We start from the raw sequence: 20,955 nt of genomic DNA on the forward strand, positions 1-20,955 counted from the left end.
TTTATAGCACCTTCATATGGCCGATTTTAATATTATAAAATATATTTGAAATATTTTTTGCTTTCGCTGGGAGAGATAGTTCATGCTCACCAAATATTCTATGTGCTCCCTGACAATTCCCAGTTGACTTGGAAATTAAGCTGAAGCCATGTAACTCATTTTGGTCAGTGGACTATGAGGGGAAAGGAAGTGTCTCACATCTAATCCAAGGCTGAGAAGCTGCAACAGAGACAGTAGGTATGGTTCACGAAGACTAAAGTATTCACTGTCTTATGACCTTGTACTTGGTTGCTCAGGACCTTGTAGGTCACGATAAGGATCTGAGGTTTAATTCTATGTGCAAAGGGAAGGCATTAAAGGACTTTGAGTGGGTGGCATGAAGAGATGTCTGTTTTAAGAAGGCCTTCCTGGCTGTGCGGAGAATGAACTGAAAAGAGGCAAGTGTGGGAGGCCAGTTAAAATAAGATGGGGCCTTGGTTGTGACAGTGGTGGTGAAGAGAGGTGAGTTCATTATCTATTTTGGAAGCAAGACCAGCGCAATTTGGTTACAGACTGGATATTGGGTTGAAGGAGACAAAGAAACAAAGGATGATTCTTGATTTTCGGTTTAAGGACATAGGAGATTGGTGGCTCTGTTTTGGGAAACAGAGAAGACTGGAGGAGGAACATGCTCTGAGTTTCAAAGGCAGGTAATCAAGAGCTGGTGCTGCACATGTTAAGTTTGATTATAACATAAATAATTGTTAAAAAAAATAAAACAACTCTGACAAGCATATTGTAAATTCTACTTGCTGTCCAAGACTGGATTAATTTTTCCTCTATGTCCCTTGCATTAATCCCTTTAAAAAATCCCATAGCTCTGCTCATTTGAAGAAAGGGGCGACGTTTAGTGGGGCTGCATATATTTTGGGATCTGTTTGGGAGAAGTTTTTCTTTTTGGCTAAGACCTCCCAAGTGTTATGAAAACATCTATTTATCCTGAGACACAAGGAGATTTTCAGCCTGTTGCAGCTTTTATTGGCACTGCCAAAAGGAAAAACGGAAAAGTTTCAATAGTCCTTTAATTGGGCCCTACCCAGGTCCCTAGAGCAGGGGATTTGTCCTAACTCGCACTTGGTGTTCCAGCCCTCACTGGAGTTCTTCCACTGTGTGTGTGAAAGCCCTGGTTTTCTATGATGACAGTCCGCTAAAATGCTCCCCTTTCCCAATACTCCCCAACAGAAGCAGCCGTCCCTTATTATACATCGTTATTTCGGCCTACTCAGCACAGTGCCCTGTGTGAAGCTGTGTGTGCTAAGTGGTATTATGATTGGACTGTTTTCCCGAGCTGGGCACGGTTTCCCCTTGAGCCAGCATACTGCTTTGCCTCTAAGGGTATCACTTTATCGCCGTTGTTGCGTAACTGGGCTCGGCTTTAGCTTTGTAAGTGTTCGAAAGGATTCCGTGAATGGATGAAACCTATCTCGGGGCTGGAGGATTTGATCTAAGGCTTTGCTCTTGTTCTTTTGGTTTATTAAAGAGAAGTTTTTGCCTTGACATTATAAAATGTTGAATTGGAGAGACAGACTGATCAGATAGTGAAGTTCTTATTTATGATTATGCCAAAATACTTCTGGCCCTTTCTGTAGAGGAAACTTACTGGTTCACTGTGCCCGTTATCTCCTCTGCTAATAAGACCAGGGAAATCATTCTTCCGTTACATTTTGACAGGAAAAAAACCCCAAGATTGAGTCTGAGCAATTTAGTGAAAATTCTTAAATCAAAGGGACCATAATCTTTATAATATTGTAGCTACTCCTAAGACGCTGTTATTATGAGTACAGATAGTGGAATAGGGAACAAAAAGGCATTTTATTTTAATTAAAAGAGTGGATTAGGTTCAACTGAGCTAAAGTTTCTGAAATACATTTTCTGACTCTATTAAATAATATAAGGGTATATAATATCAACAACAAAAAAGAATTCACTAGGTATATTATATAGTAGAAAACTAATTCAGTGAGGAAAACTATATTTTAAATTCATGGATGATTCATTCTTATAAACATAGATTGGAATATTTTATACTGAAGAATTCCCCTAGTTCCACATATCAGTTATAAATATTAATGGAATTACGACAGATTCTTTTCAGATTCTAATGTTTAATATTCATTCCTATTATGCAGGGAATTCAGTGTCCTGTACAGTACATGTGGATTCTTCTCATTATCTAAATGAGCACATATATGAAGTCTGTAGGGGCGATAATCATTAAAAACAACAGGGCCCCTGTATAATCTTAGGGGGCATATCAAAGCCTTCTCAACTCACTTAATAACAAGAAAGTCACTGGTAATAAACCAAAGGGCTCTCTAAGCTAAATGGACTCAATAATGTCACATCTGGGCAAAATGATGGATCGGTGATTCTGGACAGAGTTAAAAATTCTAGCTGATATAAAGTATTTATGAAACATGATGAAGCTATTTCCTGTGGTGAGATTCTGCAGCCAGACTTCAAAATCTGCTCTTGAATTAGTCTCAGCCCGTTGATTTGGTGATGACTTATTTCACAGTGTCTAACTGTTCTCCAATAGGCTGTAGTGTAAGTTTTGGAGAGTTATTCTTATTCAAAAAGTGATCTGAGATTACATAAAGAAAGAATGGCATCTAACCTAATGTCTTCTAGCTTAACACCTTATTCAGGTAATGAGATATTGTTTCACTACCCATATGTGTGTTATTATTTTTCACAAAAGATAATATAACTAAACTTGCAATATTGATACTTTTGTTTTCTCTCTTTCTCAAAATGAAAGAGTTTATATAATTGATAGACTGAAACCATAGACTATTTATATGTGACGAATATATAGATAGCATTCACTGTGTGCCTACTATGTGCCAAGCAAGGTACTAGAAGTTTTGGATATACTACCTCATTCGATCATTATAACATTTCTGGGAGACTTTATTAACCTTATACTTACAGTACAGATAAGTGAAGCTCAGTGAGATTAAGAAATTTAATCATGGTCACAGAGCTATTAAGTTGAATTACATGAAAATGCTGGAATTCAACCATTTTTAATTCACAAAGACAGCAATACAATATGGTTCAATCTAATTCTAAGTGTTGAGTTATAATTTGAAATTAGGTATGTGTTATTGCTAAATAATACTGGTTATTTTTTTACCATCCACGATAAACACCAATTAATTATTCAATAAAGAATTCATCACTCACCAAACTTGGGTTGATATGAACTCACTGTTTATGGCAAGGTTCCTATGCAAAATATCATTTCATTTTAATATTATTGTGATATAAAACAGAGATAACTGCTAAACCGTGGTAAAGCAATGGCACATTTGCAGAACTTATCACATGTTTTCTAAGTTACATGTCTCAGCTGGAGCACAACTGTTCTTTGACCAACTATTAAAAAGAAATATCTTTCACAAAGAGAACAGTGGGATCCTTTGAAGTATAACCTTGGAAATCGAGGTCTGTGTTACCGGGCATCATTCAAAGCAGATGTGTCTTCCCTGGAGGCCATGGTAAAATTGTTACTGAGAATACTTGTACCTCTCTGGGAAGAAGGCTCCATAAAACTTCCAGGCCTTCACTGGCAATACCTCTGATACTATATGAAAAATTGATATGCCCCGTTTGTCAAGTATTCCCAATGCTGCAGACATGATACAGAGCCTCCCAAAGAGCCTTCTAATCATTCTAATTGCCAAGAACTCACATATGCTTTTCAACAGCTTCTAGATTCAGCAATTAGAAAGCTCATTCACTTTTTTATGATTTTTAAGGGCAGGGGAACAGATACCTAGATTGTCTTAAGAATGAACAATTTACTGACTGGCCGTTCCTTTTTCTTGCCTGGTAAGTGGGTGACCAGTGCTGAAGTATTCATTCTCAATGTTATTTCAGGACCTGGGAAGGACATATCAGAGCTGCATAAAGGATGACTGACTCAGCAAATATTTATTGAGCACTGAAAACATACTCCTCTTATGCCTGATGTTAGTCTCTCTCTCTTATTTTCAATCTTGATCAAGATAAGAGGGATCAAGTGATGAACCGCATGCATGAGGGACAGTGACATATAGTCCCACTAAAGGAGAGAGCTACTAATTCTAGAAAAAGCAGCAGACTCTGCAAACAGGTCATATCAATTCTTTAGCCCATGAGACATTCAGGTTGATCTGAAGAAGAACTATTGACAGCGAGGAAAATGGTGAAATCTTTTCTGAGGGAGCTCTAGGCAAAGGAAAGACTTGTCAAGCTCTCATCCTGCTCAACAAGTCTTTAGTGTCTCCCAGGACCTGAGGCTCACAAGCTGTCTGAGAATCACAGTTTTACAAGACTGTTCTCAACTTGCAAAGGTTTTGAGATGCCTCCAGAATGAAGCCCAGGCACCCGTCTAGGAAACAGAGCAGAGCACATCATTTTGAGCCCTGACTTCCAATCCAGGGTGTTGACAGTTTCATTTCAGGCTGCAGTAAGGACTTAACTTCAAGGCCCTTCGAAACAATTCAGTTCCATAGAGAGAGCCTTTTCTCAATTTCTAGCTCTCTCAACAGATTGACATGGTTGCAGGTATGATGGAAACAGCAAGTCGAGCTGGCTTTATTTGAGGTCCAGAGGATGGGGAGTTCTGTCTTCATTCAAGATAAAGTTCTCAAACAGGTTCTCAAATATCATCCTAGATATTCCAGAAAGTGCTTGTACTATATTGACTACTTAACAGCTCCCCAGTAAAAAGCAGCCATGGCTTTAAAGCAATTGTTCAATCCAGGACTCGGCCGAGGCTGTAGGGTGTTGCAAAAAGTGGTTGCAAAGTAAACAATACAACCAACATGTTACAAATCTACCTAGTTATCCCTCAGGTCAAGCCAGAGCCTCTCCCCATCTAATTTTTTTCCTCTTCTTTCCCCTTCTTTATTAGACACATCAAGTGCCTACACATCAAGTTACATGGTCTTTGTTAATGGAGAGTTCAGAGGGACTGGGCAATTTCCACCTGTGAACCTCTGCTGATTTTCCTCCTCTTGCTATACATGGCCTTCCTCACCTACTTACAAAACCAACTGAGGGTTTTCCCTCACTGTTTCCTTTCTAAATTGGCAACAGTGATGGCAGCCTCTCTCAGTTTTTCTGTTGCTCTCACCTATGACCTGTAAATATAGATCTATACATTTATTCATCATAAATAGTCATCTGATTCTCATTCCCCTCTTACCTGCCACTAATAGTGGATAATAACAACATTCAGCCCCTTTCACATCTGCCTCTTGTGTTCTGGACCAATTCTTGGCCAACCTGAAGGTCTTTTGTAAATCTCAGCCTGACAGCCACAAATTCAGGCCAATACCACAAGTGAAAACACTCTCAGAGGGTAGGGCAGGGAGAACACAAAGGTGGAATGTTGATACAGAAAGGGACTTAGAGTATTTAATGTTTATGACTCAAATCTGTAATTTGGAATTGCTTTTAGTTATAGAAATGCCAGGCAGCGTAGACCCCAGGCTCTCTTTACCTTTTTGCTCACTGCTTCTTGGACATTTCTTGACTTATATGCATCTATTGAACTTTTCAGCAGCCCCAGACAAAGTTAAACAATGGGTCATACTAAAGTTTCTGATTTATTCATGGATGTAAATGTTCCATGGCCCCCATCTTTCATTTCTTTGCCAAAAGAAATAAAATTATTGGATTCATGTTGACAAAAGTTCTTAAGAGTTCTTTTAAAAGCTCATAATATTATCACGAGGCAACATGACTCTTCCCAGTTTTGATTGTAGATGTGAGTTCATGCTCTCTATATTGTATATATCAGTACATCCATTTATATTTATGAGGACTCTTACTCAACTCCAAGTCTCTGGTTCAATGGAGCCTCATGTATCTACGTCTTTCTGAATTCTCATTTGAGTAGACTTCATGAAACCTTATGTTTTATGAGGGTGGGGACTATGGAATCCTCAGTTCTTAACACAGTGCCTGGCAAACAGAGGCATTCAATGCATATTTGTAAATAATTAATTGTCCAACTGAATCAATCGAGAATTCGAAACATAGAAATCAAATATTTGTAAATTCAATTTTTCTGAAAGAAACTTCCATAAGATACATTTTCCACAGTAATATGCTCCATAGAATATTTTTAAGGTTTATTTTTGATGTTATATATTTAGCTGCTTTTCCACTTTCCCTCCATCTCTGGCATTGATTTTCGTACTGAGTTAACTTGCTTGGCAAGTGGGAGGACAAGTGCTATTTTGGATGTGAATCTTTCCCATTGAGGATGGCTCGATAGGAAAACCAGAGGCTGAAAGGGATCTACCTGTTGTTTGCTTTTATTTTGTGTGCAAATGTTCCCCTTACATTTCATTTTCTAAAAGAAAACCCATTTTTGTTTTTAGAACTGGTAAATCTTTTGTGAAATAAGATTAGTCTTTTTTATAATTTGTGCTTATTAATTTAAATGACAAATGAATATTTATTTTATATATAATAGATACATATGTATATGCACATATATTTCATATTAGTATATTTACATATATGTATACACACACATATATATTTTTTATTTCTGAGAAATCACCCCAGAATTTTGACATTACAAATCATATTCTATGGCATCATTGTAATAATGGGATGGGTACTTATAGTTAGTATTTGATTTCTATTTATTAAATTACCTTAACAGGTATATATGGACAGCATAATTGGATTACAAATGACTACATCTATTATACAAAAGCCATAATATCATGAATTTTGTAACTCTGTAACTGGTTACTGTTCGTTATTTTAAGATGACGATTGCTATTTTATCTGAGAGCTCTGCTTCTGGAGTTGGTACAGAATTTTCATGCTTACAGATCTTTTCCCTTCCTCCTCCCTCTTTTCCCCCTTTTCATTCATCTTCCTTTCCTCTTTTTGTTCTACTTACCAAGTGTTGCCTATATCAATTGCACTTTCTGCAAGTTTAAGGACAAATAATTCCACATTTATTCAAATCCTAAAGCAACCACTTTGTGTTATCAATTGCATGGCTATCTGCTTAACTGGAATAATCAGGAACTCCCTGAAGTCAACACAAGGTGACTGGATTAACGGCCCCAGGGCCAGCCCAATTCTTTACAGAATTTCGTATTACGTTTCTGGCTTTTATAAAGAGTTGATGTAATAAACAGCTATATGGAATAACATTTCTGCATCTTTTGTAAAACATCTATTAAAGGCAATACACATTATACTAGTGTTTGTTACTCAAGGATCCTAACAATAAAGTCTTGCAAGTATAAATTCCATGTGATGAAAAAGTTTATTCATTTGTGTGTGTTTTTTGGATGGATTGGATTATTTCCTTTGATGAGATATTCAAAGCTATGTAATTATGGTAATTGGTGATCATAGTTCTAGAATTCAGACTGTGTTAATCTCCTCGGATTGCTGCCTATTGGTCTTTTACTGATCATTAACACTCTTCCAGATGGTGAACCAGGAAGGATGCTCAATTCTGACCAATCACTTTCAGTATAAGTTATACATTTTATTTAAGCCACCCTGATTCCTATCTGCACTAGTGACAGAGGGTTGCATTCACCTAAATTAGGTTTATGTATTATGTCCTTTGTTTTAGAGAATATAATATCCAAATTAAAGATGAGAATAATTAATTATATTAATGGGCACCATAGATACTGAATTATTATTTGCTAAGCGCTGTGTGAAGCCCTTTATATGTTTAAACCATTTCATCGTCAACCATTTAGAGGTAAAGTCAGTAGCATTTTGCAGACTTATTTGATGACAGAGCACCTTCTTAAAGAGCATCTCAAGGAACTAGTTGTTCTACTGAACACATTTGGGAAACAGAAACCTAAGTATATTGGGTCATCCTCATAACTATTGATACTTGAAGGTGGGTCTAGTACATCTTGGAAGTTAGCCCCTCTGTCTAAGGAGACTTTGGTTCTGGTTCTGGTTTCCTGCATGTATTGCCTATTCTTGACATCTGACAAATGATTAGTCCTTGACCTTTGTCTGGTTGGGCCACTAAACCCCTGGCTTTCTCCAAGACTGTATTTCACAGACTCAACCCTGCCAGCCTTTGACTATCTTGTTTCTAACCCACCTTAACAGAAAACAAATGTTCCCTTTTATTAATTGAGTCTATTATAATATTAATTCTTGACTCAATCAAACACCCCAAATAAAGGGTGGGAATAGGACAGTGTTAGTGACATAAGAAGACAACTTTTATTGATCTAGTTAAATAGCAATAACAATAAAATACAGTGAAATTACAGTATGTGAACATTTATATTATGTGGATTCACCTAGACACACTTAGCATCCTGCCCCAGGTAGTGAGAAAAAAAATAGTTTAAATGCAAGGCAGTAAGATTTTATGTTAGGAAATGCCATTACCGGAGGCCTCCCATAATTTAAAACTTGAGTAATCCAAGATTAATTTTTCATAAAACTGACACAGGAATGCAGGTATTTATTTGCTGTCTGAAGTGGCACACCATGGGCTGTAGCAAAAACATGGTTTCCCATTCGCCTGGCCCTTCAGCTCTAAAATCGTGTGATTGTTAACATTTAAAAAAATTATATATCTATTATTTCAAATGCTGCCGATCCTGTGAGAATTTATTAATATTTTTATGCTACGCGTTTCAAGTTCGCATGACTGATTTTATGAGTTGCTGCTGCGTTGTATAGTACTGGTGCTTTCATCCCCCAGCCCACTCCATTTGCAGGGAGAATTTAATCTGTTAGGAAGTATGACTGCTATTTCTTTCTTTCCTGTGTGCCTTTCATAGTAGAAAATATCATTCTGCCCTATAAATGCAAACCAAGTACTTTATCTGGCCTCCCCCATAGAAATTGAAATCTATTGAATGTTGGAAAAATACTGAATTTACTGCAAGTTACATCACTGTCCAAAATGTCATGTAGTTTTAAGGAATGTTCAAAGATAATTTTGAATATACATGGCTCTTCTCTTTATGTGCCAGATTTAGAAGTTTACCTCCCACATAAGATGCGATTCTACCTGAAAAATAATAGGCATTATCTGTTGCCAACCCAACATTCATCACTCTGTTCTTTCTTCCCCCCCAAAATCCCCTATTTTATTCAGGTATCTACCCCCTCATATAACCAAGGAGAAGATTATCCTAATACCAGTTTCAGGGGTAAATCTTAATTTGTCAAGGCTCATCATGGTAGTCCCGTACCCCCTTTCCAATGATTTGTTTCACACTGGTTGAGTAACCCAGTTCTGGCTTATGAGACACAAGATTATGTCAGTTGAGGGGTTTCTGGAGAGATTTCCTTGATTCTTAAAAAAGGGACAGAGACAGTGATAGTTCTTCTTCCTAAGCACATTGTTGGGTCTGGATGTGACTCCAATAAATATTGCCATCTCGCTACCAGTTGTCTAAGGATGTCAGCATCAAGAGTGGGAGAGAGAGCAGAGAAGGCTAAATCCTAGGTCCTTGGAGATTTTGCTCAGTTCTTGAATCAACCAATCCTGAAGTCTCCCCAACTTCTTCCTCTTAGATAATGTGTCAGCAAGCTTGGGCTGTCATAACAAAATACCATGAATTGGTGGCTTAAACACCAGAAGTTTATTCCTTTCAGTTCTAGAGGTTGGGAAGTCCAAAGTCAAGGTTCCAACTGATTTGGTGAGGACTCTCTCCCTGGCTTGCAGACAGCTCACCTTCTGTCTGTGTAACTACCCTCACTTGACTTTTCCTCGGTATGTGGGTGAGTGTGGGACCGTGGAGGCAGCTCTCTCTCTTCCTCAGTGTAGAAGGCCGCCAATCCTATTGGACTAAGATCCCACCCTCATGACCTCATTTAACCTTAATTACCTCCTAAAAGCCCTATCTCCAAATATAATCACATTGGAGGTTAACTCTTCAACATATGAATTCTGGGGGGGGGGTACAAATTCAGTCATAGCAGATAATATAACCAATGTCCTTATATTGTCTAAACAAGTGCAAGTTGTGTGTTTTTTTCTGTTATATATTACTGAATACATCCTAACAGAACTCATGTTTTATGAAGCAATACACGAAGAACAGGGTCTAACTCATGACATATAACACAAAAAGATCAAGGGCTATTTGCCTTTTCTTAGAACAAAGCAGTTGTAGTTAAAACTGGTTAGTCCATTGTTGTCACAGGGCATATCATGAACTGCTGATTGTACATATATGTGGTATCATGTTAACATAAACAGTCCAGCCCTAAGGGAGTTTTGAGTTAAAAAGAGAAGTTTTTCTAAGATCATGTGCTCTGATATCAAACCATGCTCCAGCCCAGTTCTATCATTATAGAGTTCTGGCAAGCCACAAGACGTTAGCTGGTGATTTTATCAAGCAAGGCTTCTAACTAATGGCTTGATGAAACCGTCACTGCATCATAAAACACTATAACAGACTGAAATGAAGATCCCTTTCAAGAATTTTGTAATTTTAGATTATTACAATTTAGTCTATGAAAAGCAGTATCTCAGGGATCACCATAATCCTACAAATAAGAATACACTTTCACTTTTATGCCTGAGATGAATCAGTTATGTTTATTCTTGCAATTCAAGTCTAATTTGTATAACTATCTTCAACAAAAAGGGTGGAGTTCAGATTTTACCCCATTCTAGTAAAGCTCTTACGAATCATTTTACTTATCATTTAGTTACATTATGTACAAAGCAATTTTATGTAGTCTCCCAGAAGAAAATTAAATAAGTAAAATTATATTAAAGAGAAGGATTTTTGTAACATCGTAAAATTCACTTCTTTTTTTCTAGCCTGGAAAGTAGAAATAAGAACAGCACTTATCAAATTTTAAAAACAAAACTAACCAAACAAAAAACCCCAAACTCCACCAAGAAACAAATGATGAGAAATACATTTGCATACAGAGGAATCCATATTAAAGGCAAGAAACGTGGGCCATTTTTTTTTTTTCTTCACTTTGAAATCTTAAACCTTCTGACACTATTTGCATGAACTCAGCAATACAAACCATGTTGTAAATGATTTTCTGAAAAACTTTGCTGGTTTCACTGTGTATTGTATTATTGGCCAAATGTGACATTAAATTTTATCCCCTGTGGCTTGGAGCTAAATGCTTGCACTGTGCAGAATGGCAACACTCAATTAAACAGCATTTTTCATGATCTACACCCACCATTGTTACTGTATTTAAGGGAGATAATGGGGGTACTGACCTATATTGCGTTTCTTATTATCAATGGAGATGAAGCGTATGCAGGGATTACTGGTGATGTACTGCCCGGCCCAAGGGACATCAATCTTCGTGCCAGCTTCATAAAAGAGGCCCAGAGCGTAGCGAGAGGAGTAGCTCACAGACTCCAGTTGCTGCCTTTGGCATTCACTAATCACTGTGGAAGAAAAAGTATAGGGCATCAAACTTGAAAATATCATCTTTCCTTTTAGTACATCAAAAACAAGAGTCCTTTAAATTAGTTCCAACTGTTCCCACCAATTCCATCTCACTTACGATGAATTTTGAAAGGTAATGTGAAATAGCATCAGCTTTCTCATTTCTTTTCAGAGTGATTACTGACCTTGGCACAATTGTTTTTACCAAGCTAAAGGTCCAAACTTCTTAGACTGGCATTCAAGGCTCTCAAAATTTGGCACCAAATTGCTTTTCTAGTTTTGTATCCCAGTTATTATCTTGGGACTGTCTGGCAACATTATAGATTCCGTATACTGAGCACTTACTATGAGTCAGGGTCTTTGCCAAACACTTGCCACAAGCCTTTCACTCTATCCTAACAACTGCCATATAAGTAGAGCATTATCCCTATGTGATGGCTGGGGAAGCCCACGCTCCATCCCTTATGGACCTCTTAAATTCTTCCACGTCACATAGAGATTTGTTGGCTTGTCATCTTCCTGCCAGGATTATAACAGTTCCTTAAATACAGGGACCACACCTTAGTCGTCTTCATTATAAGCCTCTACCCTACTTATTATGGGCACACCAAGGATGAAAGTAGAAAGATATAGAAAGGCAAACACAGAAACGCAGTTAGTTAAAACGTAGGAGGTAAATAATTAACAAATGGAAAAAAGACTGGGAAACAAATTAGGCAGGTTGGGGTTCAAATCTTGACTCTATCACTTACTAGTTAGGTGCATTGGTTGAGCTACTTAATTATTCTAATGATAGTGCTCTTCTCTATAAATGGTAAAACTAGTACAGGATGTATTAGTATATTGTGAGGATTATATGAATAATGCCAATCAATCGTGCTTGATAGGACAAGTGTTCATTAGATAGGCGCTTTTTCTATTATAGAGAGGAAATTAGGAAAATGTTCCTTCCTGGGGTGGAGAAGGGACAGATTTCCTTCACTTCTTACTCTCCATCTCTAGCCTCCCTACCCTAAAAGGTCTCAGGGAGCTGCTTGTTCATATATGCACGACATTAATAATCTGCATCTCAGAGAAGGCCATAGTTCTATTCTGAAGGTTTAGGCAGGCTGACTCAGAAATGGAACATGCGAAAAATCTTCATGAACCTAGTGAAAAATACCCTAAAACATCCTAGTCTAAAACAGTTGGGATAGGCAGACCCCATGGATGGCATCCAACTTTAGCTAAACCTTAGAGAAATGACTTTAGGAGGTCGAGAGAAGGCAAGAGCATATTTAGTAAATTATTTAAGCACAGTAATAATCCTATACATGATCATAACACATTCTTGGCTACAAAACATTTTTAGAATTAAGACCTCATTTAATCTTCACAAAAGCCCTGCAATGTGGGTGTTTTTACCATTCTCATTTTACATTCTTAGGAAGCTGCGATTCAGACTGGTTAAGGAACTTTCCCTAGGTTACACAGCTTCCTACTCATGGGGTCCAGATGAAGCCACAAGTCCCGCATTGGAGTCATGCACAGGTACTCATTGATCCACACTATCCCTTTGTGATCTATCAGTCTGAGTTTCAAAATGAACTTTGGCATTGCTTTCTCCTCGGACATTAATGATTGTTTTGCATTCACTTGGAAGTATAAGCCATCGCATCATTTTCTGCTTATCAAAAGATATTAACTACTTGATGACCAAATGATATGACATGGGCATCGTTACATTCAATGTATCTTGGGCCTCATTTTCGTATTTAATCTGCTTTTAAAGTTATGGCTTGATATTATGCTTAACTACTTTCCGAGAGGGACGGAGTGAAGAAAACTAACACTAGCAGTTGAGCTCATATTGGGGTCTTCCTAGTTTCCCATTTTTTCAATTAAAAAAACAAACCAACAAAACTGTGTAGTCAGCTATTCAGTAACTGAAAGGGCCTAAAACTCTCCTTTTTTTGCTTTAAACCAAAAGCGAAGGTCAACTAGGTTGACAACCAAACTAGACTTTCCTCTGCCCCCACACGCACATTTGCACATTTAGCTAGTTTTCAGACAAGCTGCCAAGTGGCAAATCCCACTGGGCGGCCCTTTGAAAAGGTAATTGATATCTATATAGAAACAGAAATTAACCTTAAATGCCCCTGTGTGCTCTGGGGGCTCTACAATTCATTTTGAGTTCAGGGAGGTGAGACTTCTGACTGAAACAATCTCAATTTCTGGACATATTCACTTACACAAAAGTCATCTTCAGGACCTTAAACATTTTTAATTGTTGTAGAATCTAACAAAATGTCCCGATTTTGTTTGAAAGTTTTTCTTATGCAAATGCCAAAGGGAGTATCCTTAGGTCTAAAATATATATATTTTTTGGCAAGAAAAATGAAAGGTTTTTCACTATCCTGTACTATCATGTGCCATCTATCCAAAAAACAAGTCTCATATAAAAATGCCCAATCTGATGCACTGAATCTTTACCTGGATATTACCCGAATTTATTCTGAACCACTAGGATCATATAATCTCTGTAACTATACACACACGTACATATAATATTGAATACACCTTATGACTATGATGTGAGTAAAGTAGCATAAGTTCCACTGAACGGGGTAGCTTACATTCTTATTTTAAAAGAAGTGTCCTTATTCCATTGTCCTTGCATCTATGCCTATGTGTGCATGTATGTGTGCATGTGTGGATATGGGGGAGGTGAAAGACACAGGGAGAAACTGGAAGTGGGGGGGGGGGTGGAAGAAAAGAAGACCTGGACTATACTCCTGAAAACATCAAGTAAGCAATTTCATTTTTTGTTTCCTAATGTAATTTCATTCTTTTAGCTTCCTAGCCTATAAAAGAAGGCTAAACATACATATTCTGCATATTTCCTTTGTTTTTTGGTGATGATCTCATTCATTCATTCGTTCGTTTGTTCATTGTCTACTTTATGCCAGGCACTGTTTTAGATGTTAAGGATATAAAGCAAAAAGATAAAATCCCTGCTCTCGTGTAGCTTGCATACTAGTGGTGGAGAGACCAATTATAAATAAATAGCCTACTAAATGGTTTGTCTGCTGGTAATTAGAACTATAAGGAAATATCAAGCAAGCTAAAGGGATAAAAGTGACAGGTGTGGGTAGTGAGGCTATTTTATATAGGCTGTCAGGGTATATGTCTCCTCTGAGGATTTTATTCTGATTGACAGGTGAAGTTACCTCCAGTGATGAGCCAAGGACACATATGACCTGGCTTCTGTTTTGAAAATGATTCTGGCTACACGAGAAGACTTGCAGGGAGGCCACAGAGGAGTTAGTGCGGACAGCTTTGCAGTAGTCTTGGAGTGGAGAGAACAGCAGAGGAGGTCAGGAGAGGTTACATTTTGGATGGAATATATGTGTGTGTGTGTGTGTGTGTGTGTATAAACACATTTACATTGTATTTTACATACGTGTGTGCATGTATGTGTGTGTATATATATGTTACACACACATACATATATATATAACTATATCTGATGTAGCTTTGAGTTAACATACATGTAGAAAAGTATGCCTTGGTGAATTTTCATAAAGTGAACACACCAGTATAACCACTAGCTATATTGAAAAAACAGATCCGTACTAAAACCCCAGAAGTTGCCTTCTCTCTCCTTTTCAGGCACTCCCTGCCAAGGATAATCAGTAATCCTGCATTCTAACACCACAGATTAGTTTAGCTGCTTTTGAATGTCACATAAAAGAATGATACAGGATGTACCCTTTGTATCTGGTTTCTTTTACTTAGTATTATGCTTGTGATATTTATAAATGTTGTTACATGTAGTTGTAGTTAATTGTAGTTTATGTGAAAAAATATTTTATATACTATGCATATATTATACTATATTTATCCATTCTGCTGATGGACATTTGGATTGTTTGTAGTTTTGGGCGATTACAAATGTAATAAGAAGAACATCTGTATGTGTTTCTCTTGGTGTATATATATATATACCAAATACTGGATGAAGGGGTGTGTGTGTGTGTGTGTGTGTGTGTGTACTAGAATTCTTGGTTCATGGGTTCCCTTATACTTGGCTTTAGTCAATACTGTCCAATCGTTTTCTAAAATGATTGTACCAACTTGTACTCCCTCTTGGGATGTATGGAAGTTCAGTCACTCCATATCTTTGTCCACATTCGCTACTATCTGCCTTTTAATTTGGGATGTAGTGAAATCGTGTTGTGGTTTTAGTTTGCATTCCACGATGACTAACATTTGAAAGCCTTTCAGTGTTTATTTGGATATCCTGCTGTGATTGCCTGTTCAAATCTTTGCTCATTTTTCTTTCGGGTTGTCTGCCTTTTTCTTATTGCTATTTAGGAGTTCTTTCGAAATCCTGGATATGAGTCACATATGTATAGTAAAACTTTCTTCTCCTTGGTTTCACTCTCTTAATCATGAAGTTTGATGAACAGTTTTAATTTTAATTTAGTAGAATTTATCTTTTTTTCATTTATAGTTAGCACATATATCCTAAGAATTTTTTTGCCTACTCCAAGGCCTTAAAGATATTTGCTTATTTATTTTTTCTGACAGCTTTGCTGATTTACCTTGCATAGGGTTTTAGATATAAGTTTGAAGATTGAGCAGCTAGGATTCCTGTTGTCTTGGAAAGGTCGTATGAGGGAAAGAGATCAAATGAGAAATAGATGGGACATTACTTCTTCCCTATTCTAGTTAAATAAATAACAGCTTTATTGTTCTATATTTTTTGGAGTTATAATATAAAATGAACAAAATAAACTGACCAACAAAACAGGTGCAGAGACATGGAAGCATAGAACAGACTGACAGATCTCAGAGGGCAGAGATTAACCAAAGAATTTATATGCATATGTGCATAGCCCTTGGACACAGACAATAGTGTGGTAAAGGCCTGGGGTGGGGCAGGAACTGGGTAGAAGGGGGGCAATGGGGAAAAAATAGGGGACATATGTAATACTCTCAACAATAAAGATAAATAAAAAATAAAAAATATAAAAGTAAGACATTAGATTATAAGCAACTTGAGGCAAGGACTGTGCCTCATGAGCTTTGTGTGTCCAGGCCCCAGGATAATGCCTGGTACTGTGTGGGCATTCAATAAATGTTAGTGAATACATCCTCACTTTAGAATATTTGGAAAGTACACAAAGACATAAAGAGGCAAAAAGGGAAATAATCACCATATTCTCATCATCCAGAGAAACAACTAACATTTTGATACTTTCCCTTAGTATTATCCCTTTTTTTTTTTTTTAAACATGGCTGTGATCACATGGCACATACAATTTTTCAAACTGCATTTTTGCTTAGCATATGACAAAAACACATGCCTCATTGTAAACATAATTTTTAATGCCTCCATAAAATTTGATGGAAAGGCTGTGGTGTAATTTAACCATTCCATTAATGTTGGACATTTATTTCCTTTTTGTCTGTTTTAATTAAAACTGTATGCATATTCTTGCGTCTAGATATTTATCTATGTTTCTAATTATTTCCTTAAGACAGAATATTGGAAGTGGGATTACTGTTAAATTGATTTTCATAAAGACTGAACCAATTTACACTTCCATTAACAGTGTCTGAAAGATCCATTTCACTGTATTCTTGCCCGTGAGGTTTAATATACACACAGAAAATGATCCTTTTTTTTCTTGATAATTCAATAGGAAAAGCAGATCTCACTTTGGTTTTAATATCTGTTTCTTTAACGACTGATAAGACTAAACATTCTTCATGTATCTACTAGCCCATATGTATTTTCTCCTTTGGAAACAATCTGTTCATGTCATTCTGCTAATTGGTCTAGTAGATTCTTCATGTTAGTAAGTTAAAATACATGATGTATTACAGAGACTCTTCATTTATTCTATGTTATAATTTTTTTCTCTGTGCTGTACTTTTTAGTATTGCATATATTATAATATTTACGTAGATAATCAGTTGTTTCTTCCTTTCTTGTGTGTGCTTATGCACCCACCCACGCTCATGGGCTCTCTCACTCTCTCTCTTACCCTCCCTTCCTCCTCCCTTTCCTCCCTCTCTTTTCTGTTTAAACACCGAGAGGCTAAAACTTTATTTGTGCTGGTTATTCTTGTCCCCCACCCCTCTGGTCCACCCTCTGCCCATCTCCGCTCTGCTCTGCGCCCAGGGTGACTGCTCTCTCTATAGGTTTCATTCCCTGGAGCTCTGGCTTCTGAATGGTTTTGGCCAATGAGAGGCACAGGCAAGAGACTGCAGGGTGGAAGGAGACAGAGAGACAGAATATTGACTCCTTCTGCTCCTTCCTGCTTGGCCAGGTGCTGGGAATCCTGAGTTCCTCTACAGCTAAAGTTCTTTTTAGGTAGCTCTTATTCCATGGTTCCAGTGTTCATGTAGCATCGAATATCTTGTTTTCTTCTCTCACAGATTTAGGTCCAGCAATAGTGATGGCTTCCTGTTGTTTCGGTTTGGAGGTGCCACAATATCTTTGCTGGTTGCCTTAACCCTAACCACCGTTCTGTAAATACCCTGCTATTAAATTCGTCCAGTTAAAACCTTTTTGAATACACCACCGATTTCTTGCCGGCACCTTGACTGAAACAACATTGAACTATATTTTCTTCTAGCTTCTTCTAGAAATGCACTCTGAGGCAAAGCATGCATGGTACATTCTACTCTTTGGAGTGGTAGAGGTCAACTCTTCAGATCAAGTCCTTGGGCAGAAGAGTATTCTAAGTGAGACTATTTTGTGATTCATGAAGGTCTGTGTTTTCATAAGTAAACAAAGTACTCTTTTCAATTGCATTTTTCTTCATCTAATACTGACTTTTTTGGGACATGAAAACAAATATTTCCATGTTGATAGTAAAACAAACACCTTTTAACACTAATGTGACATTGATCGTCAATACTGTAATTAATGGTAAATGCTGCTCACATTGACAGTTGGTGCTCAAAGCCTTAATCTCCTTCCAGAAGTTTTGTTGTTTATAGCCAATCACAGAGGATTGCTAAATTCCTGATTTGCCACCATATGTGAAGAATTTCAACGCAGGGACAGCTAAAGTTAGAAGGTCAGCTTGTAGTATAAGCATTTAAGCTCTGCATCAAGGGACACTGGCTGTTCTTGATTTACCCATTATTGCTTTTCTCTTTTATGCTGAATTCCAAGAATGTCAAGAAATTTCATGCATCAATTCAACTTCTCACATTAGACCATCCAGTTCTGTGGGTACATGAAACCAATAGTATTTTAGCCAGGAGAGCTGTTTCCTCTTTACTCAAAGTGGTCATATAAATAGTGCTGAAAGACCCATTTTCCATAAATAGTTCTTTTAGCAGGCCAGTACAGAGTCTGAACTTTTACTATTCATGAGTCATTTCTTTCGCGTAAAAGCATCATAGAGTCTTGTTTCCCTTTACCTGGAATAAATTGAATGTTCACTTGGACTCTGTAGGTATAGAAGTCATTAAGCCTGGAAGCACAGTTCAGAAATAGTTTTGGCAAGCAATAAATCTAGAGTTTACTGGTGACAGACTTCAGCAGTTATATATCTATGTGGAATTTCCCTGGGGAAATATTTCTTTCATCCTGAGTAACATCTCTGAAGTCAGAAAAATTTGAGTTTGAATTCTGGTCCTGACCTTTATCTGTGTGACTTTGGTCAAGTTGCTTAATCCCTCTAAGCATATGTATTCTTGTAAAATGAGAATAATAATAGTGCTTGCTTAAAGGATTGTTGAGAAAATTAAATGAGATAATAGTAACTGCTTAGCACAATGCCGGGCACACAAGTGTACTGCAAAACCCTAACACCATAGTTCTTGAATTTAAAAGCCTTTAGAAGTGTCTATGTGTATATCATACTTCAGAAAAAGTTATTTTAAAAGCCCTAGAGACAATATCCTAACATTCAAGTATGTCAGGATATTACTAAATCAGAGACATAGCTGGCTAGTAAAGTACACCGGATACACTTCACTTTTCAGAGCAGAGGATACAAAAAACAAAATTTTCTTTGAAAAGTAAGGAGTATTAAAGATGCAAAAAACATTTCAATCATTTCTTAAAAATTAACATAAATTGCAGAATTCTTTAGTTATCTGATTTAGAATGCTGAATGTTTGAAAATTTGTCTTTTGAAAGGAATGAAACCTGCATTTTGGGTCATCATTGCTCTGGTATGCCAGCACTACATGTTCTTAATCCTAGTCCTACCCCAGGATTGTATGAAAGCAAAAGGTGCCAAAGAAATGGGTTTCCCTGCATTGTCTTTTGGTTACTTGATAGAAATAGTTGGGTAAAAATCTAGGATTAAGTTGATTTTACACTCATGTGCTTAGGGAGAATGCTAATCATTACCTGAATGCAGACTTTACCAGGTACATTCCATCTAGCTGCTATGTATAGCAGTTTTTTGGGAAGTCATCAGAACACATTAAAAAGCATAGGCATGTTAGGGCAGCTATGTATATAACTAGCCAGAGAAGTTTAACCTAATGTTTCTCAAATTTTGGGGGACCCTAACAACAAAGGCAATAAGTGTCATTAAAAAGGGGAGAAAAGAGCATAAAGATACCTAAAGTTTCTAAAATATAATAATACTTAATTGATCTTGCCTTTATCTTATTTTGTTTCCAGTAAGGATAAAAATAAAGCGCTATTTTAAGGGTAAGTTCTAGGCTTCCATGATTAAGCAGGCAACCCTGCCAAAGTGAAGGCCCAGGCTGTTAGTGCTGTTATCAGCATTTAGGATGAGTCGGGTCCCCTCCCCCAGCGGTCCGGAAGAGATTTCTAATCCCCTCGTCTCCCCATCTCCGCAATCATAAAGAACCACCTGCCGAGGCAAAAAGACATTGTTTTCTGCCTGGTCTCTGCTTCTACTGCCTTCTTGTCACTCAGTCTCCGTGGCCTTTGAAAAGAGTATTTAGCTATACAATGTGGCTGTAGCAGGCTTTTCATGAAGCCTTTTGACTTTCTCCCAATCGCATTAAGTCTCTGCTGCTTTACAAACTCACTACCCACTCTTCTCTTTATCTGGATGGAGGTCCTGCGAAACTAAAATGATAGTCAATTGTTTCTATAGCAACCAGTTCTAACCACAGGATTAGAAAAATAAACATTTTTTTAATGTAGGAGCTGTTTTCTGAAAGAATGTGGGATTATTTAACTCAAACATTGTTTGCTGGAGGTCCACTCTGCTTCCAGCACTCTGCCTCTTGTAGCCACTATAAAATACCTCTTAACAAAACACTTAGCAGAGTCTAGGGCATAAAATAATTTTACCCAGGTTATCATCAATTGTATCCTTTGGAAGCTTCTTTTTGGACGTCAGAGTAGAAATGTAGTTGCCTTTCCTGTTCTCTTTACAGAGCATATACGTTAAGTCTGGAAACCACAATAGTAAGGTTAGAAAATGCTCGCCTTATTTCCATGCCCTGTAAACTTTTAGACTATTATGCCATCATTCTTTTTGTAGGAAAAGTGCTGATTTTCAGATGAGAAGAATATGAAAAT

At 37.3% G+C, this 20,955-nt stretch overlaps 1 protein-coding gene across 2 annotated transcripts in view; it reads right to left on the bottom strand.

The window, feature by feature from the left end:
* Positions 1-20,955, bottom strand: part of RNLS (renalase, FAD dependent amine oxidase) — a 212,366-nt gene that overhangs the window by 37,533 nt on the left and 153,878 nt on the right. The window contains exon 5 of one of the 2 annotated variants that reach the window (XM_087824428.1): positions 11,261-11,434. The exons of the other annotated variant lie outside the window; for it this stretch is intronic. Coding sequence (XP_087680554.1) covers positions 11,261-11,434 — 174 coding nt within the window. The remainder of the gene's footprint in view (positions 1-11,260; positions 11,435-20,955) is intronic. 2 annotated transcript variants of the gene reach the window in all.

The sequence above is a fragment of the Miniopterus natalensis genome, chromosome 14, assembly GCF_054644295.1.
Source record: "Miniopterus natalensis isolate mMinNat1 chromosome 14, mMinNat1.hap1, whole genome shotgun sequence".
Taxonomy (NCBI): Eukaryota; Metazoa; Chordata; class Mammalia; order Chiroptera; family Miniopteridae; genus Miniopterus; species Miniopterus natalensis.